The sequence below is a fragment of the Leptonychotes weddellii genome, chromosome 6, assembly GCF_054177405.1.
Source record: "Leptonychotes weddellii isolate Sample4059 chromosome 6, ASM5417740v2, whole genome shotgun sequence".
NCBI lineage: Eukaryota > Metazoa > Chordata > Mammalia > Carnivora > Phocidae > Leptonychotes > Leptonychotes weddellii.
The window spans coordinates 61,641,893-61,658,901 of NC_138374.1; the positions used below are offsets into that span (position 1 = coordinate 61,641,893).

Below are 17,009 nucleotides of genomic sequence, written 5' to 3' on the forward strand. Positions count from 1 at the left end.
CTTAATGATGAAAATCTAATCACATGGACATCAAAGATGGGGTGGAGGCAGGGATGATCTCTACCCCGTTTTTTTAAACCGCATTTTATGCCACAGGCCATCACCAGTGCCTTATTAAGACAAGAACCATAATATAGGTAAGAAATGGAAAGAAAAGGACAAAGTGTGGATGACTTGATTAGCGGAAAATCCAGGAGAGCCTACAGACTGTCAGAACAAAGAAGGGAGCCCCCTGAGGCTGCAGCACAGCGTCCACCTGCAGAGACAAGCAGTAGTCCTGGCCTGTTAGGAGACAGGACAACAGACCCCACTCTGTAGAGCGAGCGGGACGCGGTTAGGAATAAACACAACATAAGATGCACACAACTTTTCTGGAGAAGATTAGAAAAATACAAAACATAACTGAAGGGGGTGCCTGGCTGCCTCCCTCGGTGGAGCCTGCGACTCTTGATCTTGGGATCCTGAGTTCGAGCCCCACGTTGGGTGTAGACATTACTTAAAAAACAAAACAAAAGCGAACGAAAAACCGTAATTGAAGGACCCAAAAAAACCCCAGTCGATATTATAAAGATACCAATTCTCTTCAAATTAATGTGGGAATTCAGTACAGTGTCATACGGTGCTTTTTCTCATGAAACTTAAAGAACTGATCTTTAAAATCAAAAGGAAAGGCACATAGCCCCAAATAACCAATAAAAGCCTTGAAGAACAACACACCGTAGGCAACCTCCCGTGTCGGATGTGAGGACTTACTTCCAGTTAAGGCAGCATGGCATGAATGCAGGGTTACACGAGTAGATGAACAGAGCAGAAGTGGAACCAGAAACAGAGCTCTGCGTATAAAAAATGCAGTGTGACAGCAGTGACATTATGAATCCGGGAGGAAGTAATGAGCCATTAAGTGGTGCTCAGACAATGGATCATCCACGTAGGAAAAATGAGATGACAGTCCTCCCATTCATGAGAGTATGGGTAGGTGGAGAACGTGAATGTTAAAAGTATTTGTAAAAGTTAAAACATCTGGAAGAAAATCTACAAGAATGTATCAGTGACCTTGGGTCGCGAAAACGTTACCCCAGGGCCACAGTTTGAAAAGCAAACTTAAAACGTACATTTGACAGCAGACATCACACACAAAACTAAAGGATCTGCCACAGACTTGGAGAAGATTTTTACAGTGCCTCTGGCAGACAAAGGATAATGTCCAGAATATACAAATTGCTGTCATCGAGTAATGGTGAGGTAAAAATCTAATCAAAAAGTAGACCGAAAATATGAGCAGGCAGTTAACAGAAGAAACACTCCAGTCAGCTTATAAACATATGGAAAGATATGTGGCCTCTAGTAACTGGGGAAATAAAAATTGGAATCCTAAGCAGCCGTTTCATACCAGTCTGCCTGACAAAATTAAAACACTGTGACGGTACCAAGGGGTGGTGAGACCATGGAGCAATATGAACTTGACCTTGTGGGTAGGAGTGAAACCCCTAACAGCCATGTTAGAGCACAGTTTGACTGTCTCAGGCTCAGTTGAAGAGGGACATAATCTACGACTAGCAGTCCCACTTGTGGGTAGATAATGCAGAGAAGCTTTCTCATGCATGTAAAAAGACAGTGTCCACTGCTGCGTTATTCCTAACAGACAAGTTAACGATCCACAGAAAAGGGACGGAATGTGCTGTGTGCCTTCTGTGGGCAGCTAGTCAGCAGTGAACGTGAGGTAAATAGAGCAATGTGGATCAAAGCAGGCGTATTCCCGAAAGGTACAAAAAGCAAGTCGCCACACAGTGTCACCCATATAAATTTCAAATATGCACAGAACAATACTATATATTGTTTATGAATATGGACATACGTAGTTTATTGAAAACATACATAGGGATAATGAAGTACCAAATTCAGGATGGTGGTTACCTGGCAAAGATAGGGTTTGAGGTGGGAAGGACACAAGGGACTAAACTACCACATGTCATGTGCCCCTGTTGTAAAATAGGTTTTTTTTTAAAGATTTATTTATTCATGAGAGAGGGGGAGGGGCAGAGGGAGGGGCAGGGAGAGAATCTCAAGCAGACTCTGTGCTGAGTGTGGAGCCCAACGCGGGGCTCAATCCCATGACCTGGAGATCATGACCTGAGCTGAAATCAGGACGCTCAACTGACTGAGCCCCCCCAGGCGCCCTGTAAAATATTAAGACTTGATAAAAGTGAGTGGAGGGTGTATGGCTGCTTGTGTAATGCTCTCTAGGTTGTGGGTATGAAATCTTCCTCGTGCATACCCACACCGATGGTGATGGGGCAGAGGTTGCCTGGGCAAAAGCAGCTCTTCCCAGGAAGCCACAGGAAACTCTTCACCATGGTGGATGTATTGTGGTCCAAGGCTTGACCCTTATCTTTGCAAACCCAGAAACTTTTGCTTTTTGCTTATTTGCTCCCCGCCCCCCATGCTTTGCTTTGTTTCATTGCCAGCAAACCAAAGCTAGATTTGTCTCTCAGGGGCAGACTCAAACTGAATTCACAGATTGAATGAACCCAGAATGCCAACTTAATAATTTGTAAAGAGGAATACATAGGACAGCACCCAGAACCTTGAAATCCCACGGCCTTGCCTGAGCCTGGTGGTGTTTCCCCCTTGAGCTGCTCCACGGGAAGCAGAGACATGGCTGGAGGGTGACTTGGGGGCACACGGTGAGAAGTGTCTGCTGCAGAAACTAACATCCAAGGTTCCCATGGCCAGAAGATTTCCTCCAATGCGGACTCCAGCTTGTAATCAGGATACAGGCTGTGTGTCATGCTCAGGGTTGTGGGGTCTACACATCCCTCTTTCGGGACTGGCTGGAAGCACCCCGTGGGCTTCACAGAGGGGCTGAGCATCTCTGAGCGCTGGGAGACCAGAAAATGCCGACGTGGGCTTGACATGGTTTGAAATGTTGCTTTTTTATCTTTTAAGGTGTGTATATTTCCCATCTCTTCCATCATAGAAGCCAGTCTTTATGCTGACATAGAGTAATGCGTAATTACTAATTTAATGACTAAATTAATTACGAATCAGCCAACTTGCTTGGTATTTTCCTAACAAAATCTGAGTTGAATGGGCATTTCAGGGAGACGGAGCATATTCACCCAGTGTTTCTTCATTCCTGTGACCCTCCGTTTGGCTGTCATGCCTTTCTCACTAAGTGTAGCCTTTCTCTACACATTGTAGATGTTCTGGAACTCTCTCTTTTATTGAAGCCTGCTTCTCCATCCCCCGCCTTTCCATCCACTGAGCTCTTCTCGCGGACCTCAGAACCCCTCTTCCCCCGAGTGACCGTGCGTTCCCCACCCCCCGGATCATCATGTGCATTAGTCTGTCTCACGCCCATCACATTGGCCTCGACTCCAAGTTCCTAGAGAAAATTCCATGCTAACCGCCACGTGCCGATGACAGGCACTGATCATGCGCAACCACCAAATGCGTATTACACCCCTGAGTTATAATTATAGTGGCCTTTCCCATTTTCAAAGGTTTTTTTTCATACATTTTTATTTGATTTTTCCAGTAACCGTGCAAGATTATGAGAGCCATGTTCGCAGATGCCACAGTCGGTAACCAAGTCTACCACAGGCCCTTTGCGGAAATACTAGGCCAGCTGGGATGGTGGTGAGCCGTGGCATGCTGGGGGTGGAGTAGAAGACATACATTATGCAACTCCTGCGTTCTTAAACAGAGCCTCTAGCTTCCCAGGGCATTTGGGGATGCATCTGAAGAGGTGCTTTGGGTTCTTTGATCAACTTTATGATCAACCCCAAATATAACCCCTGCATCAGAACGAGTCTGCCCCAGAGACAAGTTCATTCTTCAGAAGGGCTCAGGAGCACATGGTGGTTGAGATCAGCCATTTTTTCCATTTCCAGCCACTCAAGAGTTCAGATATTGATAGTGTGGTCGCAGAGAAATTTTAAAACTAAACTCAAGACTTAAAAAAGAAAAACTTTGTGTCCAGTTTTTTAAAGTCTGCGTTTTACCGGATAGGAAGTTACCAGAATGACCGCTCTACTACCAGACCTGTGGAGACTCAGGCCAGCTTGTGGCCCCAGAGCCCTGTCTTGTACCCCAGGCATCCCACGGCTTCCAGCTCACGTCAGCTGCAGACTTGTCCTGCCACGGACCTGAAGGACGCTGTGGTTGGTCCTCTGCTCCCCAAGAAATCTCCAGTAGGAACGTGCCCCTGGCAGCCAAGTCCCCCGATGAGCTGCTATATCGGGCCTTCTTTCACTCACTCTGCAGTAGTGAAGACTGGGTGGCACGGATAGGAGTCTTTAAATGCAAGATTTATTCTGTTTCTTTTTAAAGAAATTCTGCACTCCCCCGTCCCCCTTCTCTTGGCTCCGCGTGAGGAGTTCGGATCTGAATCCATACACGTCCGTACACACATACACTCTTAGCTCATGGGGCGTAAGATAGTTCTCAGTTTTTGCTCGTTATCCCTCTTTGCCTTAAAAATGCGATGCCTCTTAAAAATGGCATGCCTCCTGACTGCCAAGCCCTAGCAAAACTTGGTGCCTTATGAATATGCAGAGGAGTTTTCATAAAATGATGTGGCTGCAGCAGCCCTTTGTGTTCTGGAAAAAAACATTTCCAGGGGCCCCTTGAGACTTCGCCCGTGCTCATGCTCGCGGAGAATGAGGCTTCCCACAGAAAAGAGGAAGCCGGAAGAATAGGACATGATTGGATTGGTTAAGTGGACAATGATTCGAGGAGGAAAAGTGCTTCCCTGGTTGAATCCTTCCGTGGCCCCGCTGCCCGCTGGCCTGGGGGGCCCCTCACTGCGGAGGGTATTGCTCTTCCGATGCTGCTCGTTAGCATTACGGAATGAGTCCCGGGGAAGGACTGTCTTCGGGAATTTGTTTACAGCTGAACCTTGCACACCCTTCCTTAATCCAACAATTGGCTAATTCTTAAAATTGAAAGAAAAGGAGTAACTGCAAAACTAGCCTATCCATCTACTTGTCATTAAAGACTCGGCTGTCGAGAGCCATAATGAGGTACCATATTAATTCCAGAATGTGTTTTTGTCCCCCGGACGACAATGACAGGTAGATTATGCAGTTTTCTCATGATTAGTGAAAGTCAGCCTATCCAGATAACCAGAATAAGTAAAAGAAGTCCGTTTTGTGATTCTGAATTAATTGCTTCTTAATTGCACTGCTTTTCTTGCTCCTTTTCAAAATTTGCTTCTCTGAAGTCATTTTCCCAGTCAGGAGGGAAAATTAGTGTCTGTGGGCCATTTTCCTTTCAGATGTCCCCGTTCATGTGGAAGTGCTGGCCATTGTCCGTGAGCTGCTCGCTCGGCCACTTGAGTCCTTAACTGCTTAAATGCTTTTAGCCGTGGCTGAGCTCCAGAGATGACTTTTTTTTTTTAAAGAAATCTGTCTCCTTTTCCCACTGATTTGCCATTTAAGATAGAGGCCTTTAATTCTGGAAACCCATCCCTCACAGCCGCAGTAAATGGCGTTAAGAGCTAACAGGTAGAGCAAGGTTTTTAAAGTGGATTGGCACCATGGAAGGTTTCCAGCTGCTTCCGTGCGGGAGGCAGTATGCTTCACTGCATGAAGTGCAGGGACAGTCTGCAGAGCACAGAGGCCACCGGGGACGGACCTCGTGGTGGGCACCCATGGACAGGTCCCCACCCTGCTGCAGGCTCCCAGCAAAAATCTTTCACTCTTTGGACCTTGGGTATAAAAAGACTGTTCCAGAACAGTTTCTCTCAGCGCAAAGAGGCTTTACTGTCTCCCCAGCCTTTTTTCCAAGCGGGTGTCCGTGGTACCACCATTTTGGAAACTCTCTAAATGCACTGAAACCCCAAGTTGATGGTTGCCTCGCAGTCCTAACAGGCTGCAAGCCCGCCCCAGATGTATTGCTCTGTGTCTGGAACCATCACCTCCATGGTAGCATGTTCTCCAGATCCATGGGGCCTGCCTTGGAGGGTCCCTTATGATGGTTTCTACTGAGCTGGGTCTACCTTAATGGGTCATTTCTGCCTCTAGTGTGGGATACTTTAGCGTCTTCAACCTCGAGCTGGCCGAGTCCTATTTTTTAAAAGAGCCATTCCTTGTCCTCACGGTCTTGTGTCTGTTTGTGGAGAACAGACTTGAGAAGTGCCTTGTGTTGATCTGCCCATAGTTTCTCCCCGGCCCCCCGGATCGACTTTGTTCAGAGACAGTCCCTGGGTTCTTTCAGTACTCCTTAAAACGAAAGGTGAGAGCGGGTGGGCTCAGGTTCCCACGGGCCCACACCCTGCCCCAGGCTTGCAGGGTGACAGACGTGTGTCCCTGCTGCCTTGGGGTGGGGAGGGGGGGCGGGAGGGGGAGGGTGGTCGGCGGGACAGAGCCAGTCCAAATACAGCTTTGCCAAGAATCCCAGAGGCCCCACGTGCTTGCTGCAGAAATGAGAAAAGAGCATCGACACACAGTTGGCTCCACCCCTCAGAAATAACCACTGTGAATTGTGAAAAGCACATCTCTAGAGGTGTATCTGCATGTGAGAATAAATGGGACTTCACTGTTTTAAAACATGCTTTTTTTTTTTCAGCGTTAGAAAGATGTTCTCAATATGTTACTTTTCGCCGAAATCATCTTTTAAAATGTAACTCCGGTTGTGTTTTTCTGTTTCCTTATGTCCCGTTGTCACTTTCTCTCAGAATGTGCCGGTCCCTTCTGCAGATAACCAGTTCGTCCGAGAAGGTCCACCCCAGCCAGTCGGGCTGCTTGCGCTCTCCAGAGCCTTCCCGAACCTGGTCTGGGTTCTTCATTCAGAGAACCGTCTTTTCCTTTCCCTCAGGTGTCAACGGAAGCAGTGGCGGGTGGACCTGCCAGCCACCAGCGTGGTGATCACGTTCCACAATGAAGCCAGGTCGGCCTTGCTGAGGACAGTGGTCAGGTGAGGGCAGGAGAGGCCCCCCCCGTTGCCCACCTGCTGCACCTTATGGGAGGCGTTCACTGGTAGGGGTGCTGGACACGGCCCTGCGTCCCCAGCACACCTGGGCCAGGGCTGTCTGGGGGGGGACAGGCAGGTCCCCTGACTGCAGCACGAGGAGTGGCTGATGGCTTCTCCGGCCAAGGATTGGGACCAGCACATGAGAATTCCCCACCCCAAATGATACCCCTTACAGGCCTCCAACCTTTATCTTTTTTTCCTCAGTGTGCTTAAGAAAAGCCCTCCCCACCTCATAAAAGAGATCATCTTGGTGGATGACTACAGCAATGACCGTGAGTACCGTGTCAGATTCCTCCCCCATGCCCGGCCCTTCTTCGGGACACCAGCTTCCCTTAGTGTGCGTGCTAATGACGAGTTTCCTGAAAAGGCCAGAAATCAGGGCCCGCAGAAAGAAGAGGGGCCTCCTTGATGCCCCAGGAGATTCTCCACCCGCAGATGACCGAGATTCACAATACCTGAATACGAAGCCCATGTAAACGGGGTTCCGAATGTTCTGCTTCTCTCTTTCCCTAGCTGAAGACGGGGCTCTCTTGGGGAAAATTGAGAAGGTGAGGGTTCTCAGAAATGATCGGCGAGAAGGTAAGACTCTTTTCTTAATTCAATACCAAGACAGTTGAATTCTGACTTTTCCCGAGCCCGGCAATAACTTAAAGAAGTGTTTCAGCTAAAAGAACAATTAACTTTCTAGTCTTTTTTGTCTGTCTGTCTCTACCAGAGCCTCTTGGGAGCCTCTCCCTGCAAAGCCTAGGGACGACATTCAAATTGAAATTATCTGTATACTAGGGCAGGAGTTCAAATTATATTTTTATTTGTGTATTTAGAAAAGCGGCTCCTCTCTTCCTTTTACAATCTAGGAAGTCTTATCAGTCCCTGGAGTACTAGAGTTTAGAAGAAAAACAAAGACTTAGCAATGAGAAGTTTAATGACTCCATGCTCCAGGCATCTGATAAAATAAGGGGTTCAAGTTTGACAGCCCGCTGACGGTGAGGCATCCCAAGAAGGAAGATAGTGCTGCAATTACATGCTCATTGGATTTTGCAAATGCCGGCTTCAAAACCTGCTGTCAGTCTTATCTGCCAGAGCTGGGCTCATCGAGTCGACTTTATTGGCAGGTATAAGAGAGACTCCAAAGGGGGAAAGTATTACTTTGAAGTGTCTGGAAAGGAAGCTAAATCCACAATGTAATTACCATCCAGTGTATCAGTGCTGTTGGAAGGCATGGTGGCTGGCATCTAGACTCCACCATAGTCCGGAGAAACCTTTCCTGATAGGAAGATTGCACAGCTTCAAAACATGCCGTTTTGGTTATTTGAGGATGACTCTGTTGATCTGGAGTGGTGCTTGCATTCCCTGATCAATGGACACTCTTTCTTCTGGTTCCCTGGACAGTCCAGCTGGAGTCAAGCAGTGCAGTTTTTCTAATGATTTTCATCTGCGATAAAGTGATTGAGCCTCTTTGGACAATGCTGTGTCAGCACCATATTTTAACCAACTCAGGTCATCAATCCAGATGTTCAAGACATAAACAATGGGACCGGCCTTGCTTCTAAGCAAGCTCTATTTGCTGGACTCCCATCTGTCTCCCAAGCTTAGAATAAACCAAAACTTTGAGATCAGACTGAAAATCTTGCCTTATATTTGCTTCCAGACAAACTGCGTAATAACTTTTTGAATTTAAACCCAAAGTGTCTGCTAGCACGGGGGGAGGAAAAAGAAGAGGTGGAAAAGAAAGAAATTATTTTTCGTGTCGGCATTTTATAACTGACAAATCACTTGCTAGCCTTGTCAGAGAGTGCCGTTAGCCTCAGAAATCCGTGCTTCTAAGTGCTTTAAATTAGGGTGTTCACTCGGGTAAGAGCCCATATTGACGCTTTGTTTTGGAACGGGATGAGGAGGGCCCGCTGGGGGAAGGCAGAGGGTGGGAAGTCTATATGAAACAAATGAAGTGTGCGATAGTTGAGTGAGAAAATGCACACACACAAATGTATATGTGTGCTTGGCTGTATGTGTGTGGTGTGTGTGTGTGTGTGTGTGTGTGTGTATCCCATATATTTGAACATATAGACAGATGCCTACAGTATTGCTACTAGATGACAGAGAAAATCAGTTGCATAAAATACGACAGCGAAGGAACAGCTTAGCTTCATTTAGCACTGAGGATTTTATTGTGCCAGTGATTCTTTATTTCGCTGTTCATTAGAATCAGCTGAGGAACTTCAGATGACCTTGGCGGAACTCATGTGCCAAATTCAGTGTCCCTGGGGTGGTTACCAGCTGAAATCTCCATTCTTTCTGCCTTCTGATCGTTCCTTTTCACGGACTGCTTGGGGTCTCCCTGTGCCTGGAGATCAGGAGTCAGCCGAGGATTTATGGGGAGGTTATCACCAGACTGGGGGCTGACCTCCTTTCCGGGATCTCCTCCTTCAGTTTCTGGCCACTCTAGAGACACTGGACTCTGTCCTCTGACACCGCAAGCCAAAGAGGTGGTGTTGCTCTGGGTTGTAGAGTAACCTCACGAGAAACACCACATGCATGGGCACTCCACTGGTTTTCTTCTTCTAAGGATTGAACCCCTTCCCATTTCTGCCTGCTTCTGACTGCTCTCTGGCCCTTTACAATACTTGCCTTTTCTGTTTCGATCGGGGTTTAGAACTGTGCTCTGAGCAAGGGTTTGCCCAATACAAACTGATACTCTTGCCTTCGCAACAGCAGAACTAGAAGCCTTTGTCTCTTTTCCCTCCCATGGCATGCGGCTCTATAACTACCACTGAAAACCCATTTGACTACTGTGTATGAAGGAACTTAAGACACTGGTCCTCACTGGTTGTGAATAGTCACATCACCTTCATATACAGTCATCCCCCCTTATACGTTCCAAAACCCCCAGTGGATGCCTGAAACCATGGGTCATATGGGACCCTGGATAGACTCTTTTTTTTCTTATGCATATACATACCTCCAACGAGGTTTAAGTTATAAATTAGGCACAGTAAGAGATTAACAACAATAATAGTAAAATAGGATAGTCATAGTATACTATAAAAAAGTTATGTGAATGTGGTCTCTCTCAAAATATCTTATCCGATGGCACTCACCCTTCTTGTCCTGACATGAGGTGATAAAATGCCCACGTGATGAGATGAAGTGACGTGAGGGACAGAGATCCCATAGCGTCCGGCTACTACTGACCTTCTGAGGAGACGTCAGAAGGAGGGTCATCTGCTTGCAGACCGCAGTTGACCATGGGTAACTGAAATTGTGAAAAGCGAAACCACAGACCGGGCAGGGGGTGCTGTATAGAGCCCAGCATCCATCGCAGAGGCCATATATGACCCCCCCATCCAGTGACACAGATACCACTTGAGACTTTGCGTGATCATAAAAACCCTATATTAGGAACAGGTCACAAGTATATAAATGGCATTAATTTGACCGAGAGTGGAACTAATTTTTTGTGTAAAAGTCAGTCACCTGGGGTTTGTCATGTATGTCACTGGGCTGAGCTGTCTTTGGAAGACAAAGATATTTGCAACACTTTTCTCTTCTCATTACATTATCACCACCAAAATCGGCTCCATCAGCCCCTGGAAGCATCCGAGTAACACCTTCCGTGGCCCAGTTCATCAGAAAACCCTGTCGCTGTGTCACAGGAAAATCATTGTAAAAGTTCCACACTTGAGTTGCCTGATGGAGGAGACTCCAGTTATGTAGAGGCCTTTCTCAGAGGGCGGGTCTAAGACAGTTGTCTTCCCAGGCACCCGGTAAACTTGGAAGAAGTCGTCCCGACAGAGCTCTGTCTTGGTGACCACAGGGCAGGACTGCCCCTCCCACCCAGGCTTGCAAGGGGGCTGCGGATCCGGGGGGGGGGGGGTCGATGGCGGGGCTGGAGGAGCTGGTCCGTGGCCTTTGTCTCAGGTACCCTGACGCGCTTTTGAAATCCCTTCCGCAGGCCTGATGCGCTCGCGGGTTCGGGGGGCCGACGCAGCCCAGGCCAAGGTCCTGACATTCCTGGACAGCCACTGTGAGTGCAATGAGCACTGGCTGGAGCCCCTCCTGGAGAGGGTGGCCGAGGTGAGGCGCAGGGCTCGCGCTGTGTGGCGGGAAGTGCCCCTTGGATATCTGTTCCTAGAGTGTTGTCTTCACCGTAGGCATCTACGGCCGGGGAGAAAGGCACTTGACAGGTGGGGTGGGGGGGCGTCTCCCATGGTGCTGCTCACTAAGAGACCCCGCCTGCGGGCTTGTGGCGGGACCGGTGCCCGTGACCACAGTGTTGTCCTGTTGAGGCCGTCAGGGTGACCCGTGGCTCACTCTGTGTCCCTCTGTCTCTAGAAACGTCATCAGTGGTATTACTTTTGGCCTTTTGCCATGTCTCTTGCCTTTTACTTGGTCTATTGACTTTCTTTCCTCTCTCCTGAGAAAGTGTTTCTTTGGGGTGATAAAGCAAACTTAATGAAAGTACTAGAGAAATAGAGAATGAACAAGTCATGCCTTTTACAAGTCAAGCGTGACAAGGACATAGCCAATGGACAGTAAGTCATGAAATACTAACTAGCCACAAGCTACTAGTAATTACCATATGATGATGATGTTGATCTTGTACACTAGTAGTTGTTGATAGGACTCTTTACTTACCACATGTTAGGCACATTACATATCACCTTTAATCCAGGTATTACCCCCATTGGACACATGAGGGACTTGGGGTCCAGGGAACTTTAATAACACATCCAATTCATATGGGAGGCAGAGCCAGGGTGGCCAAGAAGGTTCAAGTCCATCCCTAATTGAGCCCTCTTACACATCACACCCACCTAGCTGAAAGAGGAACCCCCTGGAATCTCCGCCCCACCTCCCCCAGGCCAGTCCCCACAGCCCCAGGCTGTCCCCCAGGGAGGTAGAGGACACAGGGATGCCACGGCCAAGATGCTAGCATGTGCATAGACCCCACACATCCACGGCGGAACTGTCAGAATTATTTCCAGTACCCTCTCCTCAAGTAAGGATGGAAGGCGTGGAAAATTGTAATTCTCACTAGTTCCAGTCCTATCAAAAGAAGTCAAAACAAAAGAAGTGGACTGAGAACTCAAGCACATTATATGTTCTTTGACTCCCATGCCCAGGTCCAGACAGAGCCGGGCAAGGAAGATCGGATTCTTCGAGCTCAGTGCCCCGCACGGGGGTTTCTACCCTGTAAACTTGCACCTGGGGGTGATGGAACTTTATACTCTTCTCTTACGTGTTCCTCTGATGTATTCTGTTCTTAGCTCTGCAGATTCTGTTACTAATTTGTTTTTCACAGTCTTTCTTCTGGTTAACGCGGGTTCTGTAAATGGCTCGAGGAAAGCATTTACTCTTTTGTTAACTAGCCGCATGGGGCGATGCCTCTCACCAGCATCAAGCATCTGATTTTAAAGAGGGCAGGAAAGTTAAAAGGCCTTATGTTCACAAACCACCAGAGTAATAACTGTGGCAGAAAGAAATGCCTCCATCTAAGGGGGAAAAATGCTTTGTCGGGTAGACTCACAGGTGAGACATACTTCAAATCTGGGATTCTCGAGTTGACTTGGGTTGCCTTCGGCTGTAATGATATCCATGTGCTTCTCATCACACACACCTCAGGCCCACAGAAACAGATTCCTAGCAGCGTGGCGTGGCTGTCTTGGCCGTGCGTCCCTTCCCGAGCTTGACCACAGCTCACGGGATAGGATACGTAAGGACAGCGGAGCTTCAATTCTGTCAGAAGGAAAGCAGCCCCGTGCTGGGAAGTTTTGGCGTTTGGGGAAACAGAAAAGAATGCTGGGGACACACGGGTGCAGGCCTCGCCGTCAGCCAGGGCAGCAAACGCCAGAGGTGTCCTGTGGCCATGGCTGTCGGCTCTCGGAGCGATTCTCTCTGCCCGCCCACTGCTGACCTTGGTCGGCACAGAACAGACCCCGTCCGTGACAGTGAGGGCGGGGAGCCCCCGGCCTCTGTCTCCGTGGGCCTGGGGGATGGCAGGTGGTGAGAGGGGCGGCGGGTGTCCCTGAAGCCACCGGACACCGATGCCTGCCTCTGGTGGGGCGGGATGCTCTGTTTTGTTTGTGATACCGACTCCCGTCTTCTGTCGATTTGTTTTTCAGGACAGGACTCGGGTCGTGTCCCCTATCATCGATGTCATTAACATGGACAACTTTCAGTACGTGGGGGCGTCCGCTGACTTGAAAGGCGGTAGGTGCCACTCCTGGTCCAGCCGGCCTTGCTCTGGCCGTCTGCATGGCGGCTGATCACTGCTCCCGCTCGGTGCCATGAGGGACAGTGACAGCAGCTTGCTCACCGCCAGCGCACGTGCTGCGAGCAAAGGGCGTCTCCATGCCCGACAAGTAGAATCTCATAAAGAGAGAGAAAAATGGCCTTCTTCCCCTTAAAGAACTTCCTGTGCTTCCTGTTCTCCTCTTATCTCTTTGACCTTCTGTGGCTGTGATGACATGTGTGGCTTAGTACACAGTTTGGGTGTCATTTTTAATCGGGGAAGATTAAGCCTTCCCAAGTCGGAGTCTGGGACGAGGCGTCACCCGAGCTGACAGGCGGTCTGTGGTGAGCATCACAGAGCCTAGGGTTTGTAGCGTGGGAGGGCTGGGCTCGCCTTGGCCTCCTTCCTCTCTGACACCAGCTCCCCTGACAGCCTGCATCTCCCTGGTGGCAAAGCCGGGTCATCCCCGGCTCCCGCTGACCACCCAAGCCCACTCGGCACCCCTACACCGGGCTTGGTTGTGGACCCCCCCCCCCCCCCGCTGACCATCCACATCCTGCTTCGAAGGGCCACACCAGCTTCCTGTTGGTCCTCACAGCCTCCGGATGTGCCCCTTCACACCCAGCCCCCCTGGGGCCCCACGAGTAACTTGTCTCATGCTCTCCACCTTCTCAAAAACTATCAGAGGCCCCAAAGACCTTCTGTTCACGTGGGCTGTATGTATCAGCATTTGCTGTATTGGAAATTAAAGCCAAGAAATTGTTAAAACACAAGACAATGCAAGTACACATCCTGTTGTTCATCAGCGTGCCAGTATCACATGTTCTGCAGCTTCTGGAAAACTCCATCATGTGCTTTTGAAAAAGTGAGCATGAAAGAGGCATGTAAGGTCTTAGTGTAAATATCAAAGTAGTTTTGATGGGATAGACCCCCGAAGGGTCTGTGGACCCCCACGGGCTCCTGGACCAGGCCTGGAGAACCACTGAGCTCACGTAGCGCTTCATGGTGCTGAGAGGTGCATAGGAATCACACTGGACCCCTCGAAGGAACCGGTCACGTGACATCTGGCTCTTACTAGTTGTCCTTGTGTCCCTGGGACGGGGGGTGGGGGGCGGGTAGGGTGAGGGGCTGGCGGGGGCCCAGCAATGAATGCTCTGTGCTCTGAAACTCAGCTGTTTGGCAGCCACACCTCTCAGACCTCAGCTGAGAGCCAAGAGGTCAGCAAAGACTGCCCAGAGCAGCTAAAAGAGATATCAAAGCTTTTGCCTTCTGTTTGTGTAATCTATTCACTATTGATTCTTTACACCTGAGATCCATGGTTTCTTTTCTAGCTGTCCAGCACCCCAGTTGCTTTATGTGAAACAAGGGGCTTCTTTTCCCACCTTCTAACACTTTGAGCTGATTAGAGGAGGACTGACTATTCCAGACAGACAGACAGATAGTCTAGTGTCAAAAAAAGACCATGAAACTATAAAATTGGGCATGACCTCAGAAGACAGAATGCTGAGACAGTCAGTGAGACTCGGGTTTTTGACTCCACCTGCCATGTCACCGTGGGCCGGCCAGTTCACCTCTGTGCCTCAGCATGCCCATCTGAGAAGTGGGGAGATAGGAACGCCAGCCACAGGGGTAGTGAAAGGATGAGAGTAGCCAGCGTGAGGTCAGTGACGTGAGCGAGCAGCACCCCCATCCCAAGGCATCAGCGACAGGGCGGTCATGGTGGGAGGACTCTCCTTACATCAGGAAACGTAACATTCAGAAAAGATTCTCAGCAAACGGTGAGAAGGTTTGGGGTTTTAAGGAGGACCGATCCCTAGTTATCAAGAAAACATTAGTGTTCAGAATGTCTTCTTCCCCCAAGGATTTGCAAGAGCTGAGATTGATGGGCTCTCTTTTCCCATAGCAGCTGCTTATTCGAGAGCCAGTGCAGGGACATAGATGCCCTGGGGCAGGGGGTGGGGGTGAGGGGTGCAGTCCTCCTGCTGGATCAGAAGAAGAGGATGCACCAAATTTACTCTAGGAGCATTTTCTCAAATCCCTTTAGGAAAAAAAAAATCAAGGATGATGTTTTTAGCAGATTCTCAAAACCTAATAAAGTTTGTCTCTTTGGAACAAATTAATAAAATAATAATGATCATTCAAAAAATGCAGGTAACATTCTGTTGACTGGCCCATTGAGGCCTTTGCATTGTCTGTTCATAACATAGGCAGGACGTCTGTTGTTTCCCTGGTTGAGGCAGGCCCTCTGCCTCAGGGAGAGCTGGGCTCTTCGGGAAAAGCCTGTGTGGGGCCTGCCTCAGTTTCCCCTCTGTGCTGCTGTCCCTGCCGCCTGGCCTCCCAGCGGCTCACTGCTTCTTTGCTAGCCTGCCACACTTGGCAATAACAGCTGGGAGGCCTTTTTAGTCCCATGCCTCTGGTTGGGCCATAAAGGATCCTGTGCTGGCCCAGGAGACCCCCAGCCCACGCTTCCCATCCTGCCCTGTTCAGGCTACAGACACAGGGGCTGGCAGGGCAGTTGAACGTTGACCTCCGAGCACACTGAAGAGAAATCCAGACTTAGGCACTGCACAAGCCCTGCCGACCAACGAAAAGCCTGGTGGCACAGAGCTAAAGGATAGACGGCCCTGGAGTAGTTAAGTTTGGCTGTCAGACCTTTGGAAATGCAGTGAGCCACCTGTCACCAAGAAGTGGTCTCCTCGTGCGTCTCGAGAGCATCAGCAGGTGGGGTGTGCTGGCGCCCGCTGGCTCGATGCGGGGTGCCTTCTGAGTAAGGGCAGACCCAACAGCTTGGGCCAGGGGCCCACAGATGTCAGAAACCGTGTCCTGAGTGACCTGTGGATTCTAAACGTGAATTGGGACAGCTGCCGTATTTCTCAGAAATCACAGCCTGCTGCCCGCTTTGCCACTTCCTTTGGCTTGTTTTCACCTAAAAGTTTTCCCTCTGCCACCTTGCCCCCCATGGTTTAGTTGCAATTGAGGGTCATGGAGGAGGCCAAGTTGGCCAGCCCAGAGAATCTATGCTCTTGTCCTTCCCCTGGGTTCTTTTGCCCTGGGGGGTTGGGGGGAGGCACGGTGGCAGATTTGACTCTGTCCCACCCATTTTCTCCCTCCTCACAGCCCTCTGTTCCCTGTCAGAGTTATTCTCAGGCGTTTTAATGGTAGGAAAGCCTGACCCACATTTTCTGTTTGGGGTGAGCTTTTCAGGGAAGGAGTCGGTGTGTGCCCTCCCCGCTGGTCCCCCCGCCCCAGGTTCTCCCCTCTCCTGCTTTAGTGGTAGTGCTTTTATTTAATTTTTTGCTGTGTGTGGTTTTCAGTGAGTCCAGTCCAAATATCCAATACGTCTAAGCTCTGAGGGACAGAGGTGCCAGGAGCACACTCAGTTCTCTCGTCAGCACCCTAATGTTTTGTTTCTTTTCCGTGGCCGGCAGGTTTTGACTGGAACTTGGTCTTCAAATGGGATTACATGACCCCAGAGCAGAGGAGATCCCGGCAAGGGAACCCGGTCGCCCCCATAAAGTAAGTGCCAAGAATCCTTCCGGGTGCCCCTCCCAGGTAAGACCCTGGCTCTGGCCCCGTGTTTCCTAGAGACGTAGTTAGACTCCTCATCTTCCTGCCGGCCGCCGACACCGTTTCCCCTGTCCTGGCTCGAGGGAGAGTTTCTGCCACCGAATCATAGAATAAAGTACTTTGAGATTTCCTCAGATGAAGCCTAACCTACAACTAGAGGAGGCAGATCTGTTAGTTCTGGGAGTTCCCCCACGTTTATACTGTAGAGCGGTTTCCAGCAGGGCAGGCTCTTCAAGTT

The 17,009-nt window shown here is 49.4% G+C and overlaps 1 protein-coding gene across 1 annotated transcript in view; it reads left to right on the top strand.

Annotated features, from left to right (window-relative positions):
• The window catches only part of GALNT2 (polypeptide N-acetylgalactosaminyltransferase 2), a 175,466-nt gene that overhangs the window by 133,892 nt on the left and 24,565 nt on the right, over window positions 1-17,009 (top strand). The window contains exons 4-9 of the mRNA XM_081823162.1: window positions 6,820-6,918; window positions 7,180-7,247; window positions 7,489-7,554; window positions 10,925-11,046; window positions 13,095-13,182; window positions 16,633-16,720. Coding sequence (XP_081679288.1) covers window positions 6,820-6,918; window positions 7,180-7,247; window positions 7,489-7,554; window positions 10,925-11,046; window positions 13,095-13,182; window positions 16,633-16,720 — 531 coding nt within the window. The remainder of the gene's footprint in view (window positions 1-6,819; window positions 6,919-7,179; window positions 7,248-7,488; window positions 7,555-10,924; window positions 11,047-13,094; window positions 13,183-16,632; window positions 16,721-17,009) is intronic.